The sequence below is a fragment of the Staurois parvus genome, unplaced genomic scaffold (assembly GCF_062004578.1).
Source record: "Staurois parvus isolate SC_StPar_1 unplaced genomic scaffold, SC_StPar_1.0 ptg000866l, whole genome shotgun sequence".
NCBI lineage: Eukaryota > Metazoa > Chordata > Amphibia > Anura > Ranidae > Staurois > Staurois parvus.
In genome coordinates, this window is record NW_028318662.1 from 1,963,177 (window position 1) to 1,989,799 (window position 26,623).

The following is a 26,623-nucleotide window of genomic DNA, read 5'->3' on the forward strand; positions in this document are numbered from 1 at the left end:
TCTCTCCAGCTAGCGTGCCAGATATGGGGTCAAGATTTATAAGACCTGTGAGAGGGCAACAGGCTATACTTATAAGCATCAGATTTCCAAGGGAAAAGATAGTCAGGTAGAGCCCCCTAGATGCCCAGACTACATGGGGAGTAGTGGCAAGATAGTTTGGGACTTGGTGTCATCCCTTTTCCAGATGGGGTACCACTTATACATGGACAATTTTTATTCAAGCGTGCCACTATTTAGACATTTGTCCAATCTTGGAGCTGGTACATCTGGCACTGTGTGACCTAATGTGTGCCCACCAATAGAAGTGGGTGGATGTAGGATGGTATATTCTAATAGTGGGCATACCACACACTTTTTCTAGCAGAGATTTATTCTCTTTTTTCCATTCAGCCCACAGGCTGCATACAAAAAAAAAGAGAGAACATACCATATACAGGTGAAACTAGAAAAATTAGAATATTGTGCAAATGTTCATTTATTTCAGTAATGCAACTTAAAAGGTGAAACTGGTATATGAGATAGACTCATTACATGAAAGCAAGAAAGTTCAAGCCGTGATTTGTCATAATTGTGAGGATTATGGCTTACAGCTCATGAAAACCCCAAATCCACAATCTCAGAAAATTTAGAATATTACATGCAATCAATAAAACAAGGATTGTACATAGAACAATATCGGACCTCTGAAAAGTATAAGCATGAATATGTGCTGAGTACTTGGTTTGGGCCCCTTTTGAAGCAATTACTGCCTCAATGCGGCATGGCATGGAAGCTATCAGCTTGTGGCACTGCTGAGGTGTTATGGAAGACCAGGATGCTTCAATAGTGGCCTTCAGCTCTTCTGCATTGTTCGGTCTTATGTCTCTCATCTTTCTCTTGGCAATGCCCCATAGATTCTCTATGGGGTTCAGGTCAGGCGAGTTTGCTGGCCAATCAAGCACAGTAATCCCACAGTCAATGAACCAGGTTTTGGTTCTTTTGGCAGTGTGGGCAGGTGTCAAGTCCTACTGGAAAAGTAAGTCAGCATCCCCATAAAGCTCGTCTGTGGAAGGAAGCATGAAGTGACCCAAAGTCTCCTGGTAGACGGCTGCGTTGACCCTGAACTTAATGAAGCACAGTGGACCAACACCAGCAGATGACATAGCTCCCCAAATCAACACAGACTGTAGAAACTTCACACTGGACTTCAAGCATCTTGCAGTGTGTGCCTCGCCATTCTTCCTCCATACTCTGGGTCCTTGGTTTCCAAATGAGATGCAAACGTTGCTCTCATCAGAAAAGAGGACTTTGGACCACTGAGCAACAGACCAGGTCTGTTTTTCTTTAGCCTAGGTAAGACGCTTCTGAAGTTGTTTGTTGTTCAGGACCTGCTTGACAAGAGGAATACGACATTTGAAGCCCATGTCCAGGATCCGTCTGTGTGTGGTGGCTCTTGATGCACTGACTTCAGCTTCAGTCCACTCCTTGTGAAAGTCCCCAACACTTTTGAATGGCCTTTTCCCGACAATCCACTCCAGGCTGCGGTCATCCCTGCTGCTTGTGCACCTTTTTCTTCCACACTTTTCCCTTCCACATAACTTTCTATTAATTTGCTTTGATACAGCACTTTGGGAACATCCAACTTCTTTTGCAATTACCTTTTGAGGCTTTCCCTCCTTATGGAGGGTGTCAATGATGGTTTTCTGCACAACTGTCAGGTCAGCAGTCTTTCTCATGATTGTGATTCCTACTGAACCAGAATGAGAGACCATTTAAAGGCTCAGGAACCCTTTCCAGGTGTTATGGCTTAATTAGCTGATTAGAGTGGGACACTTTGAGCCTAGAATATATGCACCTTTTCACAATATCCAAATTTTCTGAGATTGTGGATTTGGGGTTTTCATGAGCTGTAAGCCATAATCATCACAATTATGACAAATCAGGGCTTTGCATGTAATGAGTCTATCTCATATATTAGTTTCACCTTTTAAGTTGCATTACTGAAATAAATGAACTTTTGCACGATATTCTAATTTTTCGAGTTTCACCTGTATGTTACAATCTCTTTTTTCACAGGTGGCTCACACATGGGTGTTCCCTCCACACACACAGGGTGATCTTTTTAGGCCCTGAGGTCATCCTAAAACAAGCCACAGGACCTGCTAGATAAAGGTCAGGGGTGGCAAGTTTCTCTATCTGTCCCCAGTGTGCCCTCACTGTCCAGCAGAGGGCTGTCTGTTTCCTCCAGCACAGCTCTACTTTCTGCTGTCCAGGGGTTATCCTGTTCCCATACTCCAACTCCACTGGGCCCCTCCCACAGCTGGTATATAAAGTGGCACAATCTCCACCCACTACATCACCACAGGAGGGGCTACAAAAAAGAGGGGCACTAACGACTGCCAACACTCTAACATGCAGAAGGCAAAGCCAAAAGGGACACTGATATTTTAGCTGAGGCTGCTAAAGGCTCACTACCAGAATTTAATCAATTCTTTACCTTCTCAACATATGGTGGCTGGATTCTTGGAGGCAATACATACTAGTCTCTGGCCAGATATACCTAGTTGTGCTCAGCCTCCATATACCCTAATAGCCACAAAAAAAGAAGGCAAAATCTTGAAAGCCCCTCCCTATTCTTGATCAAACCAATTAGGCTTTATATAATGATTGTCCTAACCAAGAGGTTTTTACCACTCCTAGCATTTTTGCTGCCTTGTAGCCTATGAAGAAGGCATTTCCACCCTTTATGGATCCACCCATTGTTCCTCTAAATAATCAATCTTCTGTTTCTGCTGAAGTCATTCCCTCCTAAATTTAGTTGATAGGTTTTTGGAGACACTTTAAAGTTATCATTTGCCCTAGCAGGTACAGCCTTGCAGTTGACTATTGCATATCTGTTGCCCAAACTATGGTAAACTGGGCTGGAAAACTCATAATGATTGTTTGGAATGTGGCTAAAAGCCCTGGTGTATACTCCCTGGGAAGGGGGATGCCTAGTAAATTTTAACATAATGAAGGCATCCCTGTAAATTTTAACATAATGAAGGTGGTCCCTGTGGTTTTGGGGTTGTCCAGACCTCATTATCACAGTAACTTATTCTGATGATAAGAAAGGTCATCCCAGAAATTTTCTCATCATGCAACTTCCTTGGCTTGGTATTATCAAACCCCTAGCTCTGGTTTCTGTGCAGGTCTTGATTTGGTGCTGTTGTATCCGTTCTTAACACCCCAGCTTTTGGGCTTCTTATACACCCTCTGTTGTAAATGTGTACATCCTCGTCCCTTGTTGCTACCTTCTGTATCCCTCTGGGACATTATTAGGTGTTTTTGCATAAGTAGTTCCCTCCCTTTGGAATCCTGGGCATCTCTGCCGTATAGGATTTCCTTAAGAAATGTCACTGCATTATATAAAATTATTAGTTTTGTTTTTTTATTTTTTGTATGGGATGCCACAAGATTGATCATGATTTTAAAGGGTGCATTGATTGAAAAAAAGTAGAGAAACACTGCTCTAGGGGGCATTCTTGCCCCAATCTTCTGAAGGTAGCAGTATAAAACCTATGGTCTAAGAAATAAGCTCATGTGTCCTGTGCTGTGCTCCAAGATATGCAGTTTACAAGTAAGTCAAAATTCCTATTTATTTCAACATTTATCATTCTTTTTTGTACCAACAACAATACAATAGTGTCTATGATTATTAGCCAAACCAGTCCCAGTGTAACCAAACCAGTGTAAGCTATCCACATCAGTGCCAGTTTTGCAAGGGTAGTGCGGCTAGAAACATTGTTCCTGATCACTGCCACACAAGTCCTGATCACTAGCTACAGCAGTGCTAGGTTCTCCAGAACAGTGCAGCCAGCAAGTTTTCTTGATCACCACACACTTATCCAAGTGTCACCAGACCACTGTAAGCCAGCAACAGTGTTCCTGATAGCTAACCATACCAGGCATAGTGCAACCAAACCAGTATAAGCTAGCAACAGTGTTCCTGGATTGCTGTCTTCCAGCACCCAGCAATGAAAGGAACACTGTACTGTGGGCGGAGTTTTCTCTGCCAACAGTACAAGCAAAGTCGCGGCCTGGAGAGAGCAGCCCGAGAACCTCTGATCTGGTAAGTGACCAACAATTGGGCATTGGAGGATGCTGGGATTGAGCGGCATTGAAATTTTACCCATTCCCATTACAAACAATACAGGGGGGAGGTGGGTTAACTCTCACTGTATGACCACCAAGTTGGGATGGGGGGTTTACTTTCACTGCTACTATCCCCCATTGGTGGTCATTGGGAGTGATAGTTAACCCCCCCATCACCTACTCACTAAGCATTGGTGGTCATGTCAGTGAAATGTTAACCCACCATCCCCCCTTCTGCATTTGTGGTCCATCTACCTAAAGTTTACTCACCTTCCCCTGATTGGTGGTGATGGGATGGGGGGGTGTACATTTTAATTCTGATGACCACCAACATGGTGGTTGGGATCAATAGTACTGACACCAATGTTGAAGGTTATTTTTAACACCAATACTGGGGTTTTTATTGTGTTCACTGACACCAATGCTGAGGGTTATTAATCTGTCCATTGACACTGATGCTGGGGGTTATTATTGCATCCACTGACACCAATGCTGAGGGTTACTATTGCATCCACTGACACTAGCACTGGGGGTTATTATTGTATCCACTGATATCAAAATTGGGGGTTGTTATTGCATCCACCAACACCAATGTAGGGGCTTATTATTGCATCCACCAACACCAATGTAGGAGCTTATTATTTCTGCCGCTGACACTAATGCTGGGGGTTACTATAGCATCCACTGACACCACTGCTGTTTTTCAGTTATATTGTTCCAGCTTGGAGCAATGTAAGTTGTAATTTCGTATATACCATACCTGACCAAAGCCCCTGAAAGCTGGAAATCACTGAAACAGACACCGCTACTTCAGTGTTCTCCACTTGCTTCCAGGTCCTCTGCTGAGCACATGCCCTGCTAAAGAGAAGGTTGCATTGACCTCAGGTATCCAAACCCTGTCTGATCTGAGAATGCTTTGCATTCATTCATAAAATTTAAAGCATTCAGGATTGGCCTTCAGGGGATGGATTGCTGAACCAGAGGACCACGTGAACACCAGGTTTGATAGGGAGACCCAGAGCATTGGGCTACCTGGTTAGAACAGAGTATGTGAGATTGATCGCCATCAGGAGGTCATCAGCAGAATTGGTGTGGTGAGAGTCCTTTGACCACCCTTACTTGTTTATACTTGTTTGCTGTCAAAGGGATTTGCTGCTGACAGTGGGACTGCATATGCTAGGCTGTATGTCATACACCTGACCCCTGCACTATTTATACCATATTGTATAATAGATGCTGATTGTTCAGTAGTAACTGTTTATGACATTCTTTTTCTAGGTAGGTTGTGTGAAGAAAAGCATATGTAATGGTAGAGTGTATTTTTTGGGTTAAATGTTACCATGTACACAAGGAGCAGGTTGAAGTTTTAAGCCCCTTCGAATTTTGACACGCCCATAATTTGTCATAACATGGCAGGCACACTGCCTAGTTATTGTCCTCTGGCTGCCCCTCCCCCCAGGAAAAAAATGTCTACGGCCCTGCTATTATCACCATTCATATACAGAGGATGGATGGAGGGAAGATCAAAAAAAGTGCTACGTCTCATATACAGTGCATACAAATTGGAAACCAAGATTGTGGGAGTTTAAAACAGAAGTTTGTTCCCCCCCAAATTATACTTACCTAGGTGGATGCAGCATCAGTCTGGCTCTAAGTGTGATGAATTAGCTGCTCTATTTAAGAATCTGGTCAAAGAGGCTACCAAGAGGCCTACAGCAACTCTAAAGCAGTTGCAGGAATTTATGACAAAGATTGGTCATTGTGTGCATGTGATAACAATATCACACATTCTCCACAAATGTGGCTTGTATGGGACGGTTAGTTAGTAGAGACATATCTCAACACACTAAAGGCTGTAATTAAAGCAAAATGTGGTTCAACAAAATACTGATGCAAGGGGGTGATCCTTTTTCCAACTCAGTGATTCTGTTTTTTGATTTCTTTTTTTTACATTTTGTTCTGATATGTTGGTGTTATATCTTTCACTTGGATGTATAAGTTGAACTGAGTAAATACAGCTGAATAAAACAAAAACTGTTTTTATTTCAGGCTGATCATTTTAAAGGGGGGTGATTCTTTTCTATACACACTAATATATATACCTCTATAAACAGTATATATTATAACTACTGTCAAATTATCTAATATATTACGCTGACATTTTCCTAATTTAATTGCTGTTTGCTTTATTGTAATTATATATGCCTCTACCTTAGTTAAATGTGAGCCTGTCCTGCTATAGTCTTATAGTATCTCCTCTTCCTCTCTTCTAGCTGGTACTACATATATTTTCGGAAAAGGAGGAGCTCTTATTACCTATACCTGGCCTCCTAATGACCGTCCCAGTACAAGAGCTGATCGACTTGCAGTTGGCTTTACTACACAACAAAAGGATGCAGTATTACTTCGAGTAGACAGTGCTTCTGGTCTGGGAGACTACTTACAGCTTCACATAGTAAGGAAATATTCTTTTGATATTTAGTATTGTTTGTGTCAAGTATTTCTGGCATTTTTTAATTTTCTTCACACTTGCTTCCATCATACACAGCCTGAGTCACACCCATCAGGTCTGCAGGCAGGTCTAGGAATGCAAGGATCTTTTTTTATAAGATAAGAAACAATTGCACGTAAAAAAGAAACAAAAAAAAATTAATTGTAAAGCAACCAAAAACCATAGACTGTGTGTGTGTGTGTGTGTATGTATGTGTAATATATACAGTCAAGTCCATAAATATTGGGACATCGACACAGTTCTAACATGTTTGGCTCTATACACCACCACAATGGATTTGAAATGAAACGAACAAGATGTGCTTTAACTGCAGACTGTCAGCTTTAATTTGAGGGTATTTACATCCAAATCAGGTGAACGGTGTAGGAATTACAACAGTTTGCATACGTGCCTCCCACTTGTTAAGGGACCAAAAGTAATGGGACAGAATAATAATCATAAATCAAACTTTCACTTTTTAATACTTGGTTGCAAATCCTTTGCAGTCAATTACAGCCTGAAGTCTGGAACGCATAGACATAGACGCTGGGTTTCATCCCTGGTGATGCTCTGCCAGACCTCTACTGCAACTGTCTTCAGTTCCTGCTTGTTCTTGGAGCATTTTCCCTTCAGTTTTGTCTTCAGCAAGTGAAATGCATGCTCAATCGGATTCAGGGCAGGTGATTGACTTGGCCATTGCATAACATTCCACTTCTTTCCCTTAAAAAACTCTTTGGTTGCTTTTGCAGTATGCTTTGGGTCATTGTCCATCTGCACTGTGAAGCTGCGTCCAATGAGTTCTGAAACATTTGGCTGAATATGAGCAGATAATATTGCCCGAAACACTTCAGAATTCATCCTGCTGCTTTTGTCAGCAGTCGCATCATCAATAAATACAAGAGAACCAGTTCCATTGGCAGCCATACATGCCCACGCCATGACACTACCACCACCATGCTTCACTGATGAGGTGGTATGCTTAGGATCATGAGCAGTTCCTTTCCTTCTCTATACTCTTCTCTTCCCATTACTCTGGTACAAGTTGATCTTGGTCTCATCTGTCCATAGGATGTTGTTCCAGAACTGTGAAAGCTTTTTTAGATGTCGTTTGGCAAACTCTAATCTGGCCTTCCTGTTTTTGAGGCTCATCAATGGTTTACAACTTGTGGTGAACCCTCTGTATTCACTCTGGTGAAGTCTTCTCTTGATTGTTGACTTTGACAAACATACACCTACCTCCTGGAGAGTGTTCTTGATCTGGCCAACTGTTGTGAAGGGTGTTTTCTTCACCAGGGAAAGAATTCTTCGGTCATCCACCACAGTTGTTTTCCGTGGTCTTCCGTGTCTTTTTGTGTTGCTGAGCTCACCGGTGCGTTCCTTCTTTTTAAGAATGTTCAAAACAGTTGTTTTGGCCACGCCTAATGTTTTTGCTATCTCTCTGATGGGTTTGTTTTGTTTTTTAAGCCTAATGATGGCTTGCTTCACTGATAGTGACAGCTCTTTGGATCTCATCTTGAGAGTTGACAGCAACAGATTCCAAATGCAAATAGCACACTTGAAATGAACTCTGGACCTTTTATCTGCTCATTGTAATTGGGATAATGAGGGAATAACACACACCTGGCCATGGAACAGCTGAGAAGCCAATTGTCCAATTACTTTTGATCCCTTAACAAGTGGGAGGCACATATGCAAACTGATGTAATTCCTACACCGTTCACCTGATTTGGATGTAAATACCCTCAAATTAAAGCTGACAGTCTGCAGTTAAAGCACATCTTGTTCATTTCACTTCAAATCCATTGTGGTTGTGTATACAGCCAAAAATGTTAGAATTGTGTCGATGTCTCAATATTTATGGACCTGACTGTATATGTGTGTGTGTATATATATATATATATATATATATATATATAGATAGATAGATAGATAGATACATAATATATATATATATACAGTGAAGAAAATAAGTATTTGATCTGCTGATTTTGAATGTTTGCCCACTCACAAAGAAATGATCAGTCTAAAAATCGAAGGTCAGACGTTTCCTATAGTTGGCCACCAGGTTTGCACGCATCTCAGGAGGGATTTTGGCCCACTCCTCTCCAAGTCATTAAGGTTTGGTGGCTAATGTTTGGCAACTCGAACTTTCAGCTCCCTCCACAGATTTCCAATCAGATTAAGGTCTGGAGACTGGCTAGGCCACTCCAGGACCTTAATGTGCTTCTTGAGCCACTCCTTTGTTGCCTTGGCCATGTGTTTGGGTCATTGTCATGCTTGCTGGAACACCCATCCACGACCCATTTTCACTGCCCTGGCTGAGAGAAGAAGGTTTTCACCCAAGATTTGACGGTACATTGCCCCGTCCATCGTCCCTTTGATGCGCTGCAGTTGTCCTGTCCTCTTAGCAGAAAAACACCCCCAAAGCAGAATGTTTCCACCACCATGTTTGACAGTTGGAGTGGTGTTCTTGGGGTCATAGGCAGCATTCCTCCTCCTCTAAACACGGCGAGTTGAGTTGATGACAAAGAGCTCAATTTTGGTCTCATCTGACCACACTTTCTATTTCAATGGTTTTTATTAAATTTTAAACAGTATAAACAGAGGCAATAAAACACGCCCACGCAGGGGCTATCAATTGCACAGATAAACAATATGCAAAATAAAAAAAAAGGAAAAACAATGCTCTAATGCCAACAGGGCAAAAGGTACGCCCACGCAGGGGCTATCAATGGCACATAAGTTACAAAACAGTAATGTAACTGGTTATAACAACTAAATGCAGCTGCCCAGTCACACCAAAAACAGAGAGAGAGAGAAAAAAGAAAAGAGAGAAAGAAAAGAAAGGAAAAAAAAAAAAAAAAAAAGGGGTGGGGGCAAAGAGCAGGGATTCAAGAGCGCCAACACCGAACGCCATTACATCCCCAGACTAGCCGGGGGGAGTGAGGGAAGGGCATATTGCAACCACTGCTCCCATATTTTCAAAAATTTACGTTGGGAGTCGTTGCGGATACTCGACATCTGTTCGTTGAGCATCATAGTGGTCATACGATCCCGCACCCCCTGAAGAGGGACAAACGGACTCTTCCAGGCCTGAGCAATTGTTCTAGTGGCGGATAAAAACAGATAGGAAGCCAACTTCTGCTGGTGAGCTAAGAGGCCCGGTATGGGGCAATGAAGCAAGGCATACCGAGCATCCCGGCGTATGGAGAGATGGAACAAGGTGAAAAGGAGGCCAAATACACGAGACCAAAAACGAAACAGTCTCGGGCATGACCACCAGATATGTAATACATCACCACGATGACCACAACCCCGAAAACATTGATCACTACAGGCAGGGTTAGCCCGGGCCAGCCGAGCCGGAACCCAGTACCAACGAAACAATACCTTATAGGCTGCCTCCAGTGTGGTCGTATTAAATGAGCATTTAGCTATGAGTGACCAGGCCTTATTCCAGTCCTCCGGATCCACAGCCACTCCCAGGTCGCGCTCCCACTGAACAACATATGAAAGAGAAGTATGCGACGAGCGTCTGTTCAGAGCTGCATAAAGAAGGGGTATAAGGCCCGGAGCGCCCGGACGCAGTTGGCAGAGCTGTTCAAAGGCAGATTTCTGGTACGGGAACGCAGAAGTACCCCGCAGCGAGAGCAGCCAGTGTCGCAATTGAAGATATCGAAAAAATTCCGCCGGGGGGATATTCCGGGATTCCCGAAGAGAGTCCCAGGTGGGAAAGGACCGAAAAATCAAAAAGTGTCGCACCTGCGAAAAACCATTAGTCACCCACCAAGAAAACGCCCCTGGGTGATCCAAACCCGGCGGGAAAAGAGGGTTGTTAATAATTGGGAGCAAAGGCAGAAAAGGTGACATCAGACCACCAGAGTAACGCACCGAGTCCCAAACTTGTAGGCCATGAAGTAACATCGGACTCAGTGCCATAGGGCGCAGGGCAGGGGGAAGCCATAGAAGCGTCGATAGTGCGATAGGGGCACAATTAGGTAGTTCCAACAGGACCCAGAGGGGGACGTCGGAAGAGGCGTGCAACATAGACAGCGGGGCAATCTGGCTTGCTTGATAATACTTAGTCACATTAGGCACCCCAAGACCACCCTGAAGTCTATGGGCAAAAAGCGTACTTTTGGATACTCTGGGGTGCTTATCGGCCCAGATAAAACGCATTAACTTCGCCTGAAGCAACCGAAGAAAATGAGGGGGAACCCGCACCGGGAGTGTGCGAAAATAATACAACAATTTCGGCAAGATGGTCATTTTCACCGAATTAACCCGTCCTATCCAAGACAGGTGCGGAAATTGCCAAGAATGCATAAGAGAGGATAGAGAGCTAAGCAATGGATAGTAATTCGCAGCAAACAAGGAGTCATAAGTGGGGGTCAAGCGAATGCCTAAGTATTCAAGAGAAGAGGAAGCCCATTTGTAAGGGAAGTGGGATTGTAGGCGCGAAACCAAATCTGAAGCCAAAGTAATATTGAGGGCGACAGTCTTATCCAAGTTGATACGGAGACCCGAAATCAAGGAGAAGCGCTCAAGAACCTGTTGCAAATTAGGAAGCGTCGTCAGGGGGTTAGTAAGAGTCAGGAGGGCATCATCCTCAAAAAGGTTCAGTTTGAATTCCTGTCCCGCGTAAGGAACCCCCGATACATTGCAATCGGTCCGAAGCGCCAAAGCCAACGGCTCAAGCGCCAGGACAAAGAGCGCTGGGGACAGGGGGCAACCCTGTCTCGTCCCTCGCCCAATAGGAAAGGGATCTGAAAAATACCCAGCGTATTTGACGGAGGCCGAAGGAGAAGAATACAAGGCCTGAATCCAAGAAAGAATAGAATCCCCAAAACCCCAACGAGACAGCACAAACCGCAGATATTCCCAGGATAGAGAATCAAAGGCTTTATATATGTCTAAAGACAGTAAGAATCCCGGGATTTTCCGCTGTTGCAGAAAATGTATAAGATGGACCACCTTACGAACGTTATCACCCGCCTGCCTCCCGGGGACGAACCCTACCTGGTCCCTGTGGACCAGGCTATGCAAATATTTATTAATGCGGAAACTAAGGATCTTGCCCAATATCTTCAGGTCTTCATTAAGAAGAGAAATAGGCTTGCGGTTCCTGTACATCATCGGTCGTCTTAGGAATCCTGGCGATATGCGCTCTAAGCGCATCTGGGGAGGGCGAGGAGCCCTGTCGTAACGCATTAAAATACTCAGCCAAAAAGGGCGCCAACAAGGCTGAGAATTTCTTATAATAAAGACCGGAAAAGCCGTCGGGACCTGGGGCCGCGGTGGACCGTAAAGATTTGATAGCTTGGAGCACTTCTGGTACAGTGACACCGGCGTTGAGTGCCACCTGTGCTGCCTCAGATAACCCAGGAAGTCGGAGATCTTGAAAGAATGCCTCTGCTTGAGCCACGGGGAAGGGATCTGGTTTAGCGTAGAGGCGTGCAAGGAAGTCTGAGAAACGGGAAACAATCTGCTGGGGATTAGAAGTACAGCCACCTGTAGGAAGTCGCAGTCGAATCGGTTTATGGGGTTTCCCCACAGAATTGAGTTTCCTGGCCAGCATCGGGCCTGGCTTATTAGCACAGGAATAAAATTTGTGTTTGGTCCAACGCAGGGCCCGTTCCGCCTCTGAAGAGGCAAGTAGGTCTAACTCTGCTGCCAGAGCGTCCCGAGCGCGTTTATGGGCCGCAGATGGAGAGGACTTCCAACGCGCATCCGCAGAGGCCAGGAGAGAATGAAGCTCCAAAAGTCGGCGCTCCCGCTTCCGGACCGCCGCCAGCTGTATAACATGACCCCGCACCGTGGCCTTATGCGCCTCCCATAGGGGCACTGCCGAGGAGACCGATCCCGCGTTTTCCGTGAAGTATGTTCGTAAAAAAAATTCTATTTATTGGCAGGTAGCCTGAGTGGTCAATAAAGAATCATTGATGCGCCAATGAAAAGGGCGCCGTTCTGACCCAGAGAGGGCAAGGAGAAGTACCAAGGGATCGTGATCCGACCAAGGCGAGGAGGGAATAGTTATCCGCCTGACCAAGGGAAGCTGCTGAACCTGCATAAATATATGATCAATTCTACAAAAACTATCATGACTGGAATAGAATGTAAAGTCGCGTTCCGTTTGGTGAAGCTCCCTCCAGACATCCGCCAGCCCTGCTGTCCGCAGGAGAGAGCGCATACGTTCCTCCAGCACCAAGTCATGAGAAGGGGCCGCCCCCCGTGCGCAGCGCCTATCCAATGCGGAATCCAAAGTAACATTTGAATCCCCCAAAACAACAAGAAGACCCTTGGAGTGTCGGGAAACAATGGTGCAAAGATGTGAAAAGAATTTATCCTGAAAACGATTAGGCGCGTAGTAAGAGACAAAAGTAACCTCCTGATCCCAGAGGGTTCCTTGCAGAAGCAGATACCTGCCCGTGGGGTCCGCTATATTCCTAGCACAGACAAAGGGGAGATTGCGTTTAAAAGCGATCAGGACACCCCGACGCTTCTCAGGGGCCGAGGCCGTGTAAAAGGTGGGATAGTGAGGTGAAAGATAACGCGGGGCGGAGGACTGAGAAAACCTGGTCTCTTGTAAACATACCACGTCAATTTGTTGTGATTTGAGGTGATGAAAAACTTTAGCCCGCTTCTGAGGCGAATTAAAGCCTTGAACATTTTGCGAATGAATTTTCAAAAGGGGCGAGGCCATGGCGGCATCAGGGCAACACGCTCAGCAGAAGAAACCATAAAGCAGCTAGCAATTTCCGCTCCCAATGGCGATCGGACCGTGGCGTCCCGGAACCCTGCAGAAAACAAAAACAAAAAAAAAACAAAGGAGAAAAAAAAACAAAGAAAGAAAGAAGGAAAAGGACACAAAAAGAATATACAATAGTGCAATCGTGTCACGCCAATGGTGACGTGCATCCTACAAAGGAAGGATACCAGTTAGGGGTGGCTCTACCACCGGACACATGGCTGCAAATGGAAACATCAGAAACATAAGTCCCTAGGGGGCAAAAGGGCAATAAGGCACTAAACACAATAGAACGGGGTACCAAAGCAATAAAACTAAAGGAGCTAGGCCACCGTGATGACCTCCCCATAGCAACCCAGAGAACCATGGGGCTAACCCCTTCCCACCCAACCGGGCCTACCAGATCAACCTCCCACCCCGAAACCAGAGGGAACCCTCACTCCGTGCTACCAACAAAAACCGGAATACCATCACCCAGGCCCAAAATAGGCTGCGGCAGCAGAAAGTCATAATTCTCGAATCCATGAGGAGACCCCCCCAACCAGGGAAGGAACCCAAGGGGGCACACTGGAGCAGTCCCAACCCGTAATGCTGACAAACTGGGGGAGCCCTAAGGGCCAAACTCACGGTCCCGTCAAGGAAGTCCATCGGTGAGATGATACATGGGAAGTCCAAGACACATCTTCAGCCCGGAGAAGAACAGGAAGGACTTGATCGTGAAGAGGTCTGAGGGAGGGCCCTCTTCCTATTGGATGACCGCTCCCAGATGCGGCTTGGAAGAAGCGGCCTTGCCGGGGATCCAGATGAATGAGCTGGGCTCCGATCCGCAGCCTCAGGCGAAAGAAGGTGTAAAGATTCCAGAAGAGAATGGGCCTCCTCCGGCGTAGCCACAGAATGACTGCGGCCCTGGTAGGTGAAGGTAAGGCGAAACGGGAAGCCCCAAGCGTATTTGATACTGTGTTTCACCAGGACTGAAGTGAATGGCTTCAATTGGCGACGCTTCTGAAGAGTGGTCTGAGAGAGGTCCGCAAAGAGCTGGTAGCGATGCCCCTGGAAGCTGAGGTCAGGGTTGTTTCTGGCCGCCAAGAGGATAGTTTCCTTAGTGCGGTAATACGTAAACTTGATGATAACGTCCCTCGGGGGCCCATCCGGTCGTCTGGGGCCCAACGCACGATGTATGCGGTCAAATTCAAGCCGGTCAATGGGAACAGCGGGTGTCAGCTCCTGAAACAGAGCTGTAGCAGTGGAAGTAAGATCCGCGACCGTTTCCGGGATACCCCTTAACCGCAGATTGCCACGGCGGGAACGATTTTCGAAATCCTCAAGCCGTAGCAGCGCGTCCGCCAATTCTTTCTTGAGGTCGCACAAATCCTGTTCGTGATTTTCCATGACCGTGGCCGCAGCGTCCATCTTATCTTCGAGGTCGTTCGTCCGGTTGCCCAACTCGCGAATCTCCTGCGAAAGACGGTCGGCCAGCTTGGAGGTAGCGGAGGACAACTCGGACTGCAGCATACATTGGAATCGGCGCAGGAGCTCAGCATCCCGTAGAGATGGGATGGGAGACTGCAGGGATGGCTCTGGTGCCGGGTCCTCTGCACTGCCAGGGTCCGACCCACCTATGGATGGTGACAGCGGGGGACCCAAAATCGCGGCTGGGGCTCCATCTGAGGTCCCGGGCGGGAGCCGCGAACCCGTGGCCGGGGTCCTGGAAGTCCGCGGCGGCCGGCCCAAAATTGAGGCCCCGGCTTCAGCCGCGATCTCCGGCGGGTAGGCCGCAAACTCCGGAGCAGCCTGCCGGGAGCTGGAGGCACGGGCGGCCGGCGTTTTTTTGCCCATCAGGGCACCAGAGAGACAGGGGGCCAGGGAGGAAACAGGGGGACCCCCCCTGAGGAGAGAAAATTGGCCGATGTGTCTGGCGGCCGAGGAGTTAATTTACAAAGCAGCCATCTTGGTTGCTGCTCACGAGCGCCCCCCATCTGACCACACTTTCAACCAGTCTTCCTCTGCATCATTCAGATGTTCAGTGGCAAACTTCAGACGGGCCTGGATATGTGCTTTCTTGAGCAGAGGGACCTTGCAGGCACTGCAGGATTTCAGTCCTTGTTGGCGTAGTGTGTTACCAATTGTTTTCTGGGTGACTGTGGTCCCAGCTGCCTGGAGATCATTGACAAGATCCTGACATGTAGTTCTGGAATGATTCCTCACTGTTCTCATGATCATTGAAACTCAACAAGGTGAGATCTTGCATGGTGCACTAGACCTAGGGAGACTGACAGTTGTTTTGTATTTCTTCCATTTGCGAATGATTGCACCAACTTTTTTCACCTTCTCACCAAGCAGCTTGGCGTTAATTTGGTAGCCCAGTCCAGCCTTGTGTAGGTCTACAATCTTAACCTTGTCTGACATCCTTGGACAGCTCTTTGGTGTTTGTCATGGTGGAGAGTTTGGAATCTGATTGTTTGATTGCTCCTGTGGACAGTTGTTTTTTGTTTCCATTTGCGAATGATTGCACCAACTGTTTTCACCTTTTCACCAAGCTGCTTGGCGATAGTTTGGTAGCCCAGTCCAGCCTTGCGTAGGTCTACAATCTTGTCCCTGACATCCTTGGATAGCTCTTTGGTCTTTGCCATGGTGGAGAGTTTGGAATCTGTTTGATTTCTCCTGTGGACAGGTGTCTTTTTATACAAGTAACAAAATGAGATTAGCAGCACTCCCTTTAAGAGACTGCTTCTAATCTCAGCTTGTTACCTGTATGAAATACACCTGGTAGCCAAAAATCCTGCTGAATGATAGGGGATCAAATACTTATTTCCCGCATGAACATGCAAATCAGTGCATAATTTGTTAGACATGCATTTCTTTTGAATTTGTTGTTGCTATTCTGTCTCTTAGTGTTACAATACACCTACCATTTGATTTTTAGACTGACCATTTCTTTGTGAGTGGGTAAACATTCAAAATCAGCAGGGGATCAAATACTTATTTCCTTCACTGTACTATACCGGTGAAACTGCTGCACTGAGGCAGTAATTGCTGCAAAAGGGACACAAACTAAGTACTGAGTACATATGCATGCTTATACTTTTCAGAGGTCCGATATTGTTCTATGTACAATCCTTGTTTTATTGATTGTATGTAATATTCAAATTTTCTGAGATTGTGGATTTGGGGTTTTCATGAGCTGTAAGCCATAATCATCACACTTATGACAAATCACGGCTTGAACTATCTTGCTTTGCATGTAATGAGTCTATCTCATATATTAGTTTCACCTTTTAAGTTGCATTACTGAAATAAATTAACTTTTGCACGATATTCTAATTTTTCGAGTTTCACGTGTGTGTGTGTGTATGTATGTGTGTGTGTGTGTATATATATATGTGTGTGTGTGTGTGTGTGTGTGTGTGTGTGTGTGTGTGTGTGTGTGTGTGTGTGTGTGTGTGTTGCTACACACACACACACACACACACACACACATATATATATATATATATATATATGAGTGTGTATGTATATGTGTATATATACATACACACTATATTGGCAAAAGTATTGGGACACCTGCCTTTACATGCACATTAACTTTGACTGCATCAACAGCTTCAACTCTTCTGGGAAGGCTGTCCACAAGGTTTAGGAGTGTGTGTATGGGAATGTTTGACCATTCTTCTAGAAGCACATATATTCTGACTCAACTACAGAATTACAGAATGATAAACTTTTATCTTCCACGATGTATGCAGCTATACCACGTGGAGTTGAATTTACCCCTTGCATCGGGTCAGATAGTTTTAACTCAATGAATAAACTCATATATTGAGGAAGTCAGATGAGGAAACCCATTTGAATGTTCCATTTAATGGCAAATATTCATAGGTAGAAAAATGTTAATGTTGTAGCTTCATGGAAAGATGCATTCAGGTAGACAGGATACAGTCGAATGGTTACAGAGAGAGGCAGGGGGGAGGGATATACACAAGTATGTTGAGAGAGTTCAGCTTAGACAGGAAGAGACAGCTTAAAGACACAGAGCAATAATAAACAAGTGATCGTCACAGAGGAATTATAATAAATCAAATAGTGTAACACAACACTCCCCGTCTGAAATCTTTAGATTTCATAACTTCAAAAATATACATATATTCAATAAGTCCAATTCTGGTGAATGTCTTGGAACCTGTAACAAGAAACATGCAACAAGCAAACATAAACATAAAAGTTCCAAGTAAAAAACCCGTGGTTATCAGTAATGTACTCCCTGCTGTGCAATAGCATGGCAGAGTTGTAGCATAAATCAGTCACCTGGCAAAAGGACAACTTACTCTGTAATTGCTCGAGCAAATGTTCGTTTTGATCCTCCCTTGGTTACCTTGACCTCTACCTTCCGGACCTTGTCATCAGCACTGGGCATAACTTTAGTAATAAGACCCATAGGCCATTCATTCCGACAAACGTCCTTGTCCTTTAGGAGAATGAGATCTCCAATCTTGAGATTAGGCTTAGATGTTTGCCATTTGTGACAACCTTGAAGATGATGAAGATACTTCTTCCTTCAGCTATGCCAAAACACATTGGCTAGATGTTGCACCTGTTTCCATTGATGCCTGTAGATACTCTTGGAGTCAATTTCATTTGGAGATATTGCAGTTCCAATCTTTTGAGTAAGAAATGAAGCTGGAGCATCAGGATCTAAAGATACCGGCACTAAGGGTCTTGCGTTCACTATAGCAGACACTTCAGCAAGAAAGATAGACAAAGTCTCATGAGTGAGTGGTAACTTATGATTATGCAACATGGAATCAAGAATTCTTTGTGCTACTCCAATCATTCGTTCCCAGGATCCTCCCACGTGTGAAGAATGTGGAGGGTTAAACAACCAAGTACATCCATTGTTGGCCAGGAAATTATCTAAATGCAACTCTTTACATGCTCCAACAAAGTTGGTACCAAAGTCGAATCTCAGTTGTTTAACTGGTCCTCTAACAGAGAAGAATCTTCGTAGGGCATAGATGAAGGAAGAAGAATCCATAGACTCAATCACTTCTATGTGTATTGCTCGGATGCTAAGACAGGTAAAAAATATAGTCCACCTTTTACTATTGGCAGCTCCACCATGACTTCTCCCAAGTGATGACAGACCATGGACCAAAAACGTCTACTCCAACATAGGTGAAAGGTGGATCTGTACTTAGGCTATCAGCTGGGAGACTCGGCATTTGTTGCTGTTGATGTCTTCCTCTTAACTTGTGACACTTGACACACCTGAAGAGCAGGGAGGAGATGCAGCTTTTCATACCAATAACCCACAAGCCGGCTGATCTGATAGCACCTTCTGTAAACTGACGGCCTTGGTGTTGCACCCGTTCATGGTGGTGACAAACCAGAACAGTAGCAATGTAATGTTGACATGGTATGATTATAGGATTCTGTTCTTTGCTATATGGCGTCAACTACAGGGTTTAGATTGAAGAGTGAACTGTTTTTGGACAATTCAGCTCCATTTCTGATTCGCTCAAATTCCTCCTAATACACCTCTTGTTGCACACAAGTGATAATTACCTCTTCTGCTTGTGCAATATCTGCTGCTGTGGGGCATCCGGAACAAATGTGCCAGCCATGACACTCTGATCTAGAGTTCTTCACAAAGCAAGGAGCAATGTGAATTAGGCGAGCAATAGCTCTTACAGCAGATGACCAGGTAGAAAGCTAAAAACGGTGTGACTGCAGTTTCTGTTTTGTACTCACAGAAGTGTGAAGTGAGATGTCCACAATTCTTATTTCCTTATCTTCAGGACTTACTAGTCCATAGGTGTCATCAGTAAGGAGTGAGTAAGAGTTCTCACACAAAAACATTGGAGGGAAAAGCCATAAGCTGTTTTGAAGAGCTGCTGCTGACACGGCTCTGGTCCCACAGTCAGCTGGGTTGAGTTCAGTGGGAACATAATGCCATTGACTTGGTAGAGAGAACCTCTTTAACTGTTCTACCCTGTTGCTGACGTACATGTAAAACTGTTTTGTTTGGTTGCATATATTACCAAGTACTACCTTACTGTCTGTATAAAAGGTGAAATAATTCATTCTAGTGTCCATATCACTTTTGTATGACTTCGGCAATTTCTACTGCTAACACCGCTGCATAGAGTTCAAGTCTTGGTATGGTATGTGCAGGTTTGGGAGTGAGTTTTGCATTGCCTAGAACACGACTACAGTGTGATTCTCCAATAATCCCAGAGGTCTTTAAATAGGCTACTGCAGTAATGGCTAAAACTGATGCATCAGAGAAAATATGAATCTCTCTATGGTCAGCAGTTGAAATGGAAATTGGAACATAGCAAGGTGAGATCTGAAGTTTTTCTAATGACCTCAAAGAACATCTCCACCTTTCCCAATTGTGTTGCTTCTCACTAGGTAAAGGAGTATCCCAGTATATGTTCTCAGTAGATAACTGTCTTAGCAGAATCTCACCTTGAATGGTAACTGGAGCAATGAAACCCAGTGGATCATATATGCTGTTCACCACCGACAAGACTCCTCTCTTAGTGAAGGGTTTGTCACAAGTTAACACTTGGAAGGTGAATGTGTCTTGTTTGATGTTCCACAGCAAACCCAAACTACGTTGTATCTGTAAAGTTTTTTTACACTAGTGGCATAGTTCTCAGAGGGAAAGGCATTAATATGTTCCTGACTGTTAGATATAATCTTGTGATGTCTAAGGTTTGCTACAGATAGCATTTTCTTTGTTCTGGTGAGAAGATCAATTGCTTTTTTAGCAGATGGAAAGGATTTGAGTGCGTCGTCAACATAGAAGTTTCTTTCAACAAATTGGCGGGCATCAGATCCACATTCCTTTTTTCCAGCCTGAGCCGTTCTCCTTGGCCTGTAAGTTGCTACTGCAGGGGAAGGACTGTTACCGAAGACGTACCTTCATTCGATAATCTATCACTTATTATTATTATACAGTATTTATAAAGCGCCAATAGTTCACTTAGCGCTGTACATTACAAAGGGGGACAGAACATGTGACAGAACAATAACAATACAATGCAAAACATGAGGGGATTGAGGGCCCTGCTCTTTCGAGCTTACAATCTAGGAGGGAGGGGATGGTGGCACAGGAGGAGATAGCTGTGGGGGATGGGGTGGTAGGAAGAGTGGAGGAGGTTGTCAAGTTAGCAGGGGGTGGGGTAGGCTTCCCTGAAGAGGTGGGTTTTCAGGGTGCGCCTAAAGGAGAGGAGAGTAGGTGATAATCTGATGGGTTGGGGCAAGGAGTTCCAGAGGATGGGTGACACCCTGGAGAAGTCCTGGAGGCGGGCATGGGAGGAGGAGACCAGGGAACTAGAGAGAAGGAGGTCTTGTGAGGAGCGGAGTGAGCGTGCTGGGTGGTACTTGGATATTAGGTCAGTGATGTAGTTCGGGGCAGTATGGTGGACGGCTTTGTACGGCAGTGTTAGGATTTTGAATTTGATCCGTTGCGCAATCAGAAGCCAGTGGAGGGATTGGCAGAGGGGGGTGGCGAAAACAGAGCAGTTGAAAAGGTGAATGAGTCTGGCAGCCGTATTCAGAATTGACTGAAGTGGGGATAGCCAGCGGCGAGGCAGGCCAGAAAGGAGGGAGTTGCAGTAATCGCGTCGTGATATGATGAGGGAGTGGATGAGCTGTTTAGTGGTTTCTGGGGTTAGGAACGTGCGGATTTTGGCGATGAGGTGGAGTCTGCACGAGCTTGTTAAAGATTGGACTTGGGGCTGGAAGGAAAGGTTGGAGTCCAGAATGACACCAAGTACTCTGGCCTGTGGGGCGGGTTTGATGGTGGCGTTGTTGGATGTGATGGAGAAGTCAATGGGGGGTGGTGTGCGGGCTGGGGGGAAGACAAGAAACTCGGTTTTGGAGAGGTTCAGTTTAAGGAAGTGGAGCGACATCCAGTCTGATATGTCGCTCAGTAGGTGTGTGATTCGGGCGGAGATTGAGGTGGTGACGTGAGGGGTTGAGAGATAGATTTGTGTGTCGTCGGCATGATGTCATTGTCTTTGTGCCATAGAAACCTGAGGTAGTCTCTGTTGTTTTCTTTGACAATGAAGCAGTGAAACATTTGTTGAATATCAGCCATTACTGCTATGGGCTCTTGTCTGAAGCGGATCAGGACTCCTATTAGACTGTTGTTCAAGTTGGGCCCAGTAAGGAGCATGTTAAGAGAAACACCTTCATGCTGAGTGCTGGAATCAAAGACAACTCTGCTTTGGTCTGGCTTGAATGAGTGCCTTAGTCTCAGACATTCAGCCACAGTTGAGCTCTGGATTCCTGTTGGGCTGCACTGAGCTGTATCCTGTGAAGCTGTGGTACTTTCTGCTCACTTGATCCTGTGTTTCCATACCATTACCTATGCTGCAGATGATAGATGGATTCTACAATGCAGTCATAAGGATGCACTCGGTTTCTAAATTTTTAAGACCTCACCTATATGTTGCTGAACAGGGCCCTTTGTACAGCTATCTAGATCAACTTTTCCAATTAATTGGATGTGAGACCAAGATCCTGCTGGACCAAAGATTGCGGGGCCTATCTGGAATGTTCCTTTTGGACACTGGACTCTGCCTGTGACACTTCCCAGATGTTCAGGCACTGTGTTAGTTAGCCACAGAGCACTTTCCAAGTCCAGAGCTTTTGGTGTGACCCAGTCTTTGAAGACTCTGAGTAAGTCATATGATGTCAGCTACTAATTAATTAACATTGAATGCCACCATTCCCCTGTTGGATTCTTTGGATAGGCTGAATGCCCAACTTTAAAGCTCCTCTAACCCATCCTGCAATTTTTTTTTATTCTTACCGAGTGATGCAATGTATACTCCCCTAAGTCTCCCATCCAGGTCCCTTACAGAGGATGTATCTGGGTGTGCTACAGATACTTCCTTGAGATGACATCACTCCTCTTCTGGATCCTGATGTTGAACTACCAATAGGAAGTGTCCACCTCACACAGGCAGTAATGTAGAAACCCAAAGAAGGACTATAAGCACTGTATTGCTGCTCCAGGTGGGTTCACTTTTGATGCATTCCCATACACATCCTCCAGTTGAGTGCCAGCCCAGCCTGTATGCTGCACAGTGTAAGACAAATAAAATCCAGATGGCTGCATGCCAATGATCCACTATATTATGAGTGTAAGAACAAAATGATTGGTGGTACAGGTACAGTAAAGGACTAACAGTTAGACGCGTTTTGCACTAAAACCAGTGCTTGTTCATTACCCCTCCAAAAACAAATGGAGCAATGTAAACTAAAAAAATATATCAACAAAAGCACACCACAGGAGTGAGAGGGACAGAAAAGCATTAGGTGCTGTGCACGTGCTTCACTCATAACAGTGAGTAAGATCCCTCTCATAATTCAATCCGTTTGGTATCCATGGTCCCAAGTAAAAATTTCAAAATACTTCACCCCTGCACAGCAACTTAAAGCTATCCCCTCCTCTGCAAGGTCATCTTACTCTCTCAATCTCCTGTATGTGCTAGGCTGTGAGATCGCCCCCATATTGACCATTGAATTGATTGGCGATATTAGTTGAATTATTTTTATGGATGTCATACACATGGCCATGGATGCGATCACACAGCCTTCTGGTTGTCCTACTCACATAGTGCACTTATGGAGTTTTACAGGTAATCAGGTATGATAGCCAGGGGCTATCGGGTACATGAGATGTTTAGTGTTGCAATTTATAAAATTCCTGTTTTGTAACACATTCCACTAACTGTGGATAAAAAATCACCCCCCCCCCCCTTAAGCAAGGGAAACCAGTACACCCACCTGTACCCACCTGGGGTAATGAATAAGGTTTAGTTTTAGCGTGAAATGTGCTTACCTGTTAGTCCTCTACTGTACCTGTACCACCTGTCATTTTGTTCTTACACTCATAATAAAGGGGATTGTTGGTGTGCAGCCGTCTGGATTTTCTTTGTCTGACTCAAAGAAGGAACTTTCTGCCTGTAAAAGAAGTGGAAAGGAAACTCTGGACTGCAGAGTCACTTGACTGTGACTCAAGGTAAATAAAAAAGGCGCACTTTCTGCTCTGTTATGCCCTTTCTAGCATGGAGTGGCTTGTTCCCACTGTTGCTCCTTTCTGAAAGAGATGCAATGTTTACACCTTGGATAGTCTCTGCTGCTTACAATGACCTGGTTGCCTCTCCTGCTTAAGCAGCAGGTTGTGAGTAACCAAGGTACCTTAATCATACAGTTTGGGACACAAGCTGAGTATTCATAGATTCTAGGTTATAGGCTTGAACATTCAGGTAAATGGACACTGTCACACCCTCGGGATGTCTCTCCTATAATCCTAACCCACGCTGAGAGTTCTCAGATTTTTGCTAGTGTCCTAAGGTGGTGGACTTCACCCTTATGGAGAAATCACTATTAACGTAACTAGTTTTATTAGTTATCTACCGATTCTTCAATCAACTTCTAAACTTCATTGTCTTCTAACAACGCAATACAAACATTGCATATGGATTGGTGCAACCTCCTTAAAACCTAGGGAGCCATACCCAGACCCTATGAAGTGAGAATGGCCTGTAATGTTGTGTTCAGCACTGGATCCTGCACAGTTGCTCACCTCATCACTTTGTGAAATGCATGGAACGTGTGTAGTCAGCCACAGGGTGCTATAAAGGTTCAGGGCTGTAGGCCATCCCTATGGAACCCAGACCCTGAAGACTCCTTTAGGATTATGCCCACCATGATAGGCAAAGCCTAGATTCTATATAGGGCCCAGCATTATGGACAGGTAGGACAGGGTAACCCTGTATCTCTGATTATTACTGTAGAAAACAAGGCTATGTTTGTGTAGCGCTACGCCTGTGAGGGCCGCTAGTTGATGCCTGTCTGTGGTTGTTGCCCTGACCTTGCAAGCTTCTCAAATCTAATGACACTCTAGGTACAGTCCAGCTTAAACACAGAAATAATGCTCAATAAATTAGTAATGAAGAATATTGGCACATGGTTTAATGAAACTGAGAGACATAATTCCATAGTAACCACTGTTAATTTGAGTCTTTGCTTACCAGTATTCAATATAACCGTGGATTAGATCCCAAACAATCACAGAGCATATAAGACCAGTGGACTCCAGATATAACACCAGGTGGTGAAATAACACTTCAATTCTGCAAAGTAAAACAAAAAAGAAAAGCGCACCAACCTTGCGCATTACCTCAGTAACCAAAATTTATTAATTAAAGAATAGTACTCACAAACAACAAATAAAATCAGGCATGTAAGTCCTCCAAGGGACTTCAGAGATAAGGAGCCAGCGTGAATCCCATCATGGGGGTAGACACTCAGTACAGCTGACGCATTTCGAAGGTCATGCCTTCTTCATCAGAGCTGATGAAGAAGCCATGGCCTTCGAAATGCATCAGCTGTGCTGAGTGTCTACCCCCATGATGGGATTCGTGCTGGCTCCTTATCTCTGAAGTCCCTTGGAGGACTTACATGCCTGATTTTATTCGCTGTTTGTGAGTACCATTCTTTAATTAATACATTTTGGTTACTGAGGTAATGCGCATGGTTGGTGCGCTTTTCTTTTTTGTTTTACTTTGCAGTATTGGTTGGGCTTCCACAGCCTTGTTTGGAGCTGCGCAACCTTTTTCTGGTTTTGTTTCCATCCACTCGCCACTGGCCTGGGTCTTAGAGCGCAGGAGAAATCGCATCTGGTCTATAACACTTCAATAGCAAGTATAGATATACTATATACAGTATATCTATAAGACAGATTAACCACTTGCCATCCTGAGGATTTACTCCCCTTCATGACCAGGCCTTTTTTTGCATTCGGTGCTGCACTATTTCAACTGGTAATTGCATGGTCATGCAATGCTGTACCCAAACGAAATTTACGTTCTTTTTTTCACACAAATAGACCTTTCTTTTGGTGGTATTTTATCACCTGTGCACTTTTTTTTTTTTTTGCGCTATAAGCAAAAAAAGACCAAAAATTTTGAAAAAAAAAACAATATTTTTTACTTTCTGCTATAAAAAAAAATATATAGTAAACTCAAAGTTAGTCATAAATTTAGGCCAAAATGTATTCTGCTACATGTGTTTGGTAAAAAAAAATCACAATAAGTGTATATTGATTGCTTTGTGTGAAAGTTATAGCATCTACAAACTATGGTATAGATAATGGAATTTAGACAGCTTTTACTTTCTGATTGCCTATCACATTTCTTGAGGTGCTAAAATACCAGGACAGTACAAACACCCCCAAATGACCCTTTTTGGAAAGTAGACACTCTAAGCTATCTGCTGTGATGCATATTGAGTCTATGTAAGATTTATTTCTTTTTTACAAGTTTTTTTTTTTTTTTTTTTAACACAAAGTTGTCACTTAAATGATATATTGCTCACAAAAGCCATGGGTGTATGTGGAATTACAACCCAGAATACATTCTGCTACTTCTACCGAGTATAGGGATACCAAATGTGGGAGACTTTTTGGGAGCCTAGCCACATACAGGAGCCTGAAATCCAATGACCACTTTGAAAGCCTGAAGGTCCGTAACATCCTCATTTCACTTCCTCACTACCTATCACAGTTTTGGAGGCCCTAAAATGCCAGGATAGCACCAACCCCTCCCCCCCCCCAAATGACCCCTTTTTAGAAAGTAGACACCCCAAGGAATTTAAAAAGAGGCATGGTGAGTATTTTGCAGATCTAATTTTTTCTCACAAGGTTTTGAAATAGAAAAAGAAAAGAAAAAAATATGTTTTTGTCATTTGGGGGGGTTTGGTGCTATCTTGGCATTTCAGGGCCTCCGAAACTGTGATAGGTAGTCAGGGAGTGTAATGAGGAAATAAAGCCCTTTAAAAGCCTGAAGGTGCTTATTGGATTTTTGGGGTCCTGTACTTGGCTAGACTGCCAAAAAGTCTCTCACATGTAGTATCCCCATACTCGGGAGAAGTAGCAGAATGAATTTTGGGGAGTAATTCCACACACCCATGGCATATGTGAGCAATAAATTATTTAAGTGACAATTTTGTGTAAAAAAATTTTTATTTAATTTTTTGTCATTTTCCTAAAACTTGTAAAAAATAAATTCTACTTTTGACTCAGTATGCCTTACAGCAAATAGTTTGGGTTGTCTACTTTCCAAAAAGTGGTTATTTTGGGGGGGAGGCATTTCATGCCCAGCATTAGAAGTTTATGCCACACATCACTCGCTCTTCTAACCACCTGAAGACCAAGCCTTTTCTGACACTTTTTGTTCACGTGAAAAAATCTG

At 44.4% G+C, this 26,623-nt stretch overlaps 1 protein-coding gene across 18 annotated transcripts in view; it reads left to right on the top strand.

Annotated features, from left to right (window-relative positions):
- The window catches only part of LOC149443234 (neurexin-2-like), a 2,355,461-nt gene that overhangs the window by 1,871,130 nt on the left and 457,708 nt on the right, over nt 1-26,623 (top strand). For all 18 annotated transcript variants that reach the window (XM_089655720.1, XM_089655731.1, XM_089655727.1 and 15 more), the window contains one exon: nt 6,387-6,568. In XM_089655720.1, coding sequence (XP_089511846.1) covers nt 6,387-6,568 — 182 coding nt within the window. The remainder of the gene's footprint in view (nt 1-6,386; nt 6,569-26,623) is intronic.